Source organism: Aplysia californica, unplaced genomic scaffold, assembly GCF_000002075.1.
Source record: "Aplysia californica isolate F4 #8 unplaced genomic scaffold, AplCal3.0 scaffold00002, whole genome shotgun sequence".
In the NCBI taxonomy this organism is placed as follows: Eukaryota; Metazoa; Mollusca; class Gastropoda; order Aplysiida; family Aplysiidae; genus Aplysia; species Aplysia californica.
This window is the reverse complement of record NW_004797272.1, coordinates 4,759,632-4,762,620: the sequence shown is the minus strand read 5'-3', so window position 1 is coordinate 4,762,620 and position 2,989 is coordinate 4,759,632. Positions and strand designations below refer to the sequence as shown.

General features: G+C 40.3%; 1 protein-coding gene across 1 annotated transcript in view; it reads left to right on the top strand.

Moving 5' to 3' along the window:
• LOC101855987 (neuronal acetylcholine receptor subunit alpha-7-like) overlaps positions 1-2,989 on the top strand; it is a gene marked incomplete in the record, with an annotated part of 65,311 nt that overhangs the window by 49,388 nt on the left and 12,934 nt on the right. The window contains 1 exon segment of the mRNA NM_001280850.1: positions 2,378-2,509. Coding sequence (NP_001267779.1) covers positions 2,378-2,509 — 132 coding nt within the window.

Genomic DNA, 2,989 nt, shown 5'->3' with positions numbered 1-2,989 from the left:
TGGTATACTATATTATTTGCACCAACAAGTCTGGCCTTGCTTGTGATCGTTGCTGCTGTTATTGTAGTTCTCACGAATTTCCCAATCCTGCCTCTAGTCCACAACAGGGGCACTCCGATAGCTCAATTATACTAGACATTGTTGCTCAAACGTGTGGTTTAAATCAACAGCAAAGCGGCCTAGGACTTTGGTTGCACTGGGTGCTCTTCAAGGCAGGCTGTCCTTGTACTTGATTTGGTTTTATTTTGGAAATGGACGCTGCAATCGAAGGTCACATCTCTGAACTTCTCATACAATTTTCATAAGGGTACTATATTCTAACTCGCAGTGTGCGATTCAAAGAGGGAAAGCAACAAACAAAACGAAAGCAAGAGACAGGAGGGGAAACGATTGAGTGGGGTTCGTAGGAGGGGGGGGGGGTGGTCTCCAGCCTTTATTAATGACAAGTGCTCGACTCCTGTTAAATGTTGCATTGAGCGGAGGATATTTTCGCTGTCCCGGGTTTTTGCAACTCAAGCTGAATAATGACTAAGAGCCAGCACCATGCCCAAACGTACTATATCCATTTACTACAAAACTGAGAAAATGAAAAGGACGTACTCTTTAAAGATAAAAGTATTAAACAAACTTCATTTTACTCATACACTCATACTAAAACAGTGCGTTTTTGAGAAACACAGGATTCTCACGACTATTCGTATCGTAAGATTATGGAGTGGACGTGGGTTTTCCCCAAATGCTCCAATTGGGCGTAGAGTGTAATTTGGCGCTCATATGACCTTATGCAGTTGCGAGCGCCGTAAAACCCTCTACTATAAAAAAAAAAAAAATTAAATAGTGTAATTTGCAATGGAACCCTTCAACTGTATTTTCGCACAAATGCTGACAGACGCTCATTATGAGTAATACGGGAAGGGTCAGTAAACAGGTTCATCCCGAGTCCTTCGAGAGAACAGATGTAATAAATATTACCGGAAAATCAATTTGTCTAGAGCTGTTTCAAGCCTATAATGAAAACACCGTGCACGGACACATGCTAAGACATGCATGCAAGCTCTCTCTCTCTCTCTCTCTCTCTCTCTCTCTCTCTCTCTCTCTCTCTCTCTCTCTCTTTCTTTCTTCATCAGTCTCCACACACACACACACACACACACACACACACACACACACACACACACACACACACACACATGTATTGTATAATCTGGTCACATTTTAAGGTTTCTCAATACCCCACCTAGAACGCTTTAAGCTATCACGTTCCCATTGGAATTTTAAGATAAAAATACTACTAGCCATTCCTTTTTCTGATTTGTTTTGGGTAAACAACGAAATGCTATACATCGACTGCTTGAAGATTATGCCCCTTAGTATAAATTGTAATTGTCTGCAAGGGTAAAAAATGTTCGCGTAATTTTTCCCCGAGAAGAACAAAAAACGAGGTGGCTTTGAAGAGACTAATGGTGATTATTTTGCGGGAAGTTATCGACTTATGATTCTAATTCAAAAGCTACTTTGTGGTCGCCCTCTTGGAGTAACTATATAATTACTCCTAGGTCGCCCCAATGCTGTGTATGGTAACTCAACTGTTATCAGTTCTTTTGTGATCGCTGCCCTTAGTCGTTCAGCGATTCTCTTCCAAGAACCGACAGGAATGGTATAACTGCGATGGTGGAAATGTTCTTTATTAAGAGACTCTTTTTCGTTCTTACTCGTGAATGTGAGTCAGTAAGAATATCTAATTTGACAGCATGTTTATCAGTAACTAATTTATGACTAATCTTCACTGGTTACTTAGTCTTGTTATTAGGCCATGGTCAGAAAGTGTGTAGAAAAGCACTGGTGCATCCTCTTTTGCCTCTGTAAAAAAAATGAAAGCTTGGCTTGTAATGTTACACGTATATCGCTGACTCCGTGATACCCTATTATATTATGGTTATTAAGCTACTTTATTCCACTAGGTTCAGAATGCTGTTTGTTATGTACACTATTTTTGCGGTTAGTAGAGCTATGTTATTCGGACTAGGGTCAATGCTGTGCTGGAAAAGCTCGTCTCCTTTGCATGACTTCGTTTTCCGCATGTGTAAGTCATTCTATTGAGCATCTCTGTCTGGAATGTTGCTTTACACTCAACATGGTCGCAGCAACCTGCCTCCGAAAGCATAAAAATGTCAATTGGTCGTATAACGTTAACAATTGTCGAGTCAAAACTTCTCACTTTAATAAACTCTTTGGCTTTTACGGACAGAATCCGTCTTAGAAGACTCTACTTCTGGAAGCAAGTATCAAGAAAGAAAACTCTCTGGAATATTTCGTACATGCAAGCTAATCGTGGTAAAACTACAGTATTTTAATTTCTATCTGGTTTCTTTTTCAGGCATGTCCTCTCAAGTTTGGTTCTTGGTCCCATAACGGTTTTGAACTAAACGTGGTGAACAGCAGCAATGCTGGGGACATCTCATCGTTCGTGGAGAACACTGAATGGGACATGTTGAGCCTCCCTGTTAAGGTACACATTTCAACACAAGCATTTTACTAAATGTTTCCCCTTTTATTTACATATTTCCTTTTTTCGTTCACCCTATACCCCCAGGGGATTTAGCAGGGGAAAGAGGCACCTACTTCCTTCTAGTCAAAAGGCCTGACTCGATTCGTTGTTGAATGACTCAAAGGCCTCCTTGACTCCATCAATCGAACCATGTCATTTTTTACCCTCCTCAGGCCTTGCTAGCTTTTGTGATTCATATCCTAGGGGTTGGATTGTGTCTGGTAAACAAACAAATTAGGTACCCAAATCTTATCCTTTGTTTATCAGAATATAATACTCTTGGTCCTCACCATTCTTTAATGTTGTTTTAAATCTTGACGTATTTGATGTTGGCTGTTATAGTCTTGTTTCGTTCATTTACTTGTCAGTTAAAAAGGAGAACAAATGTTCACACACACACACATACACACACACACACACACACACACACACACACACACA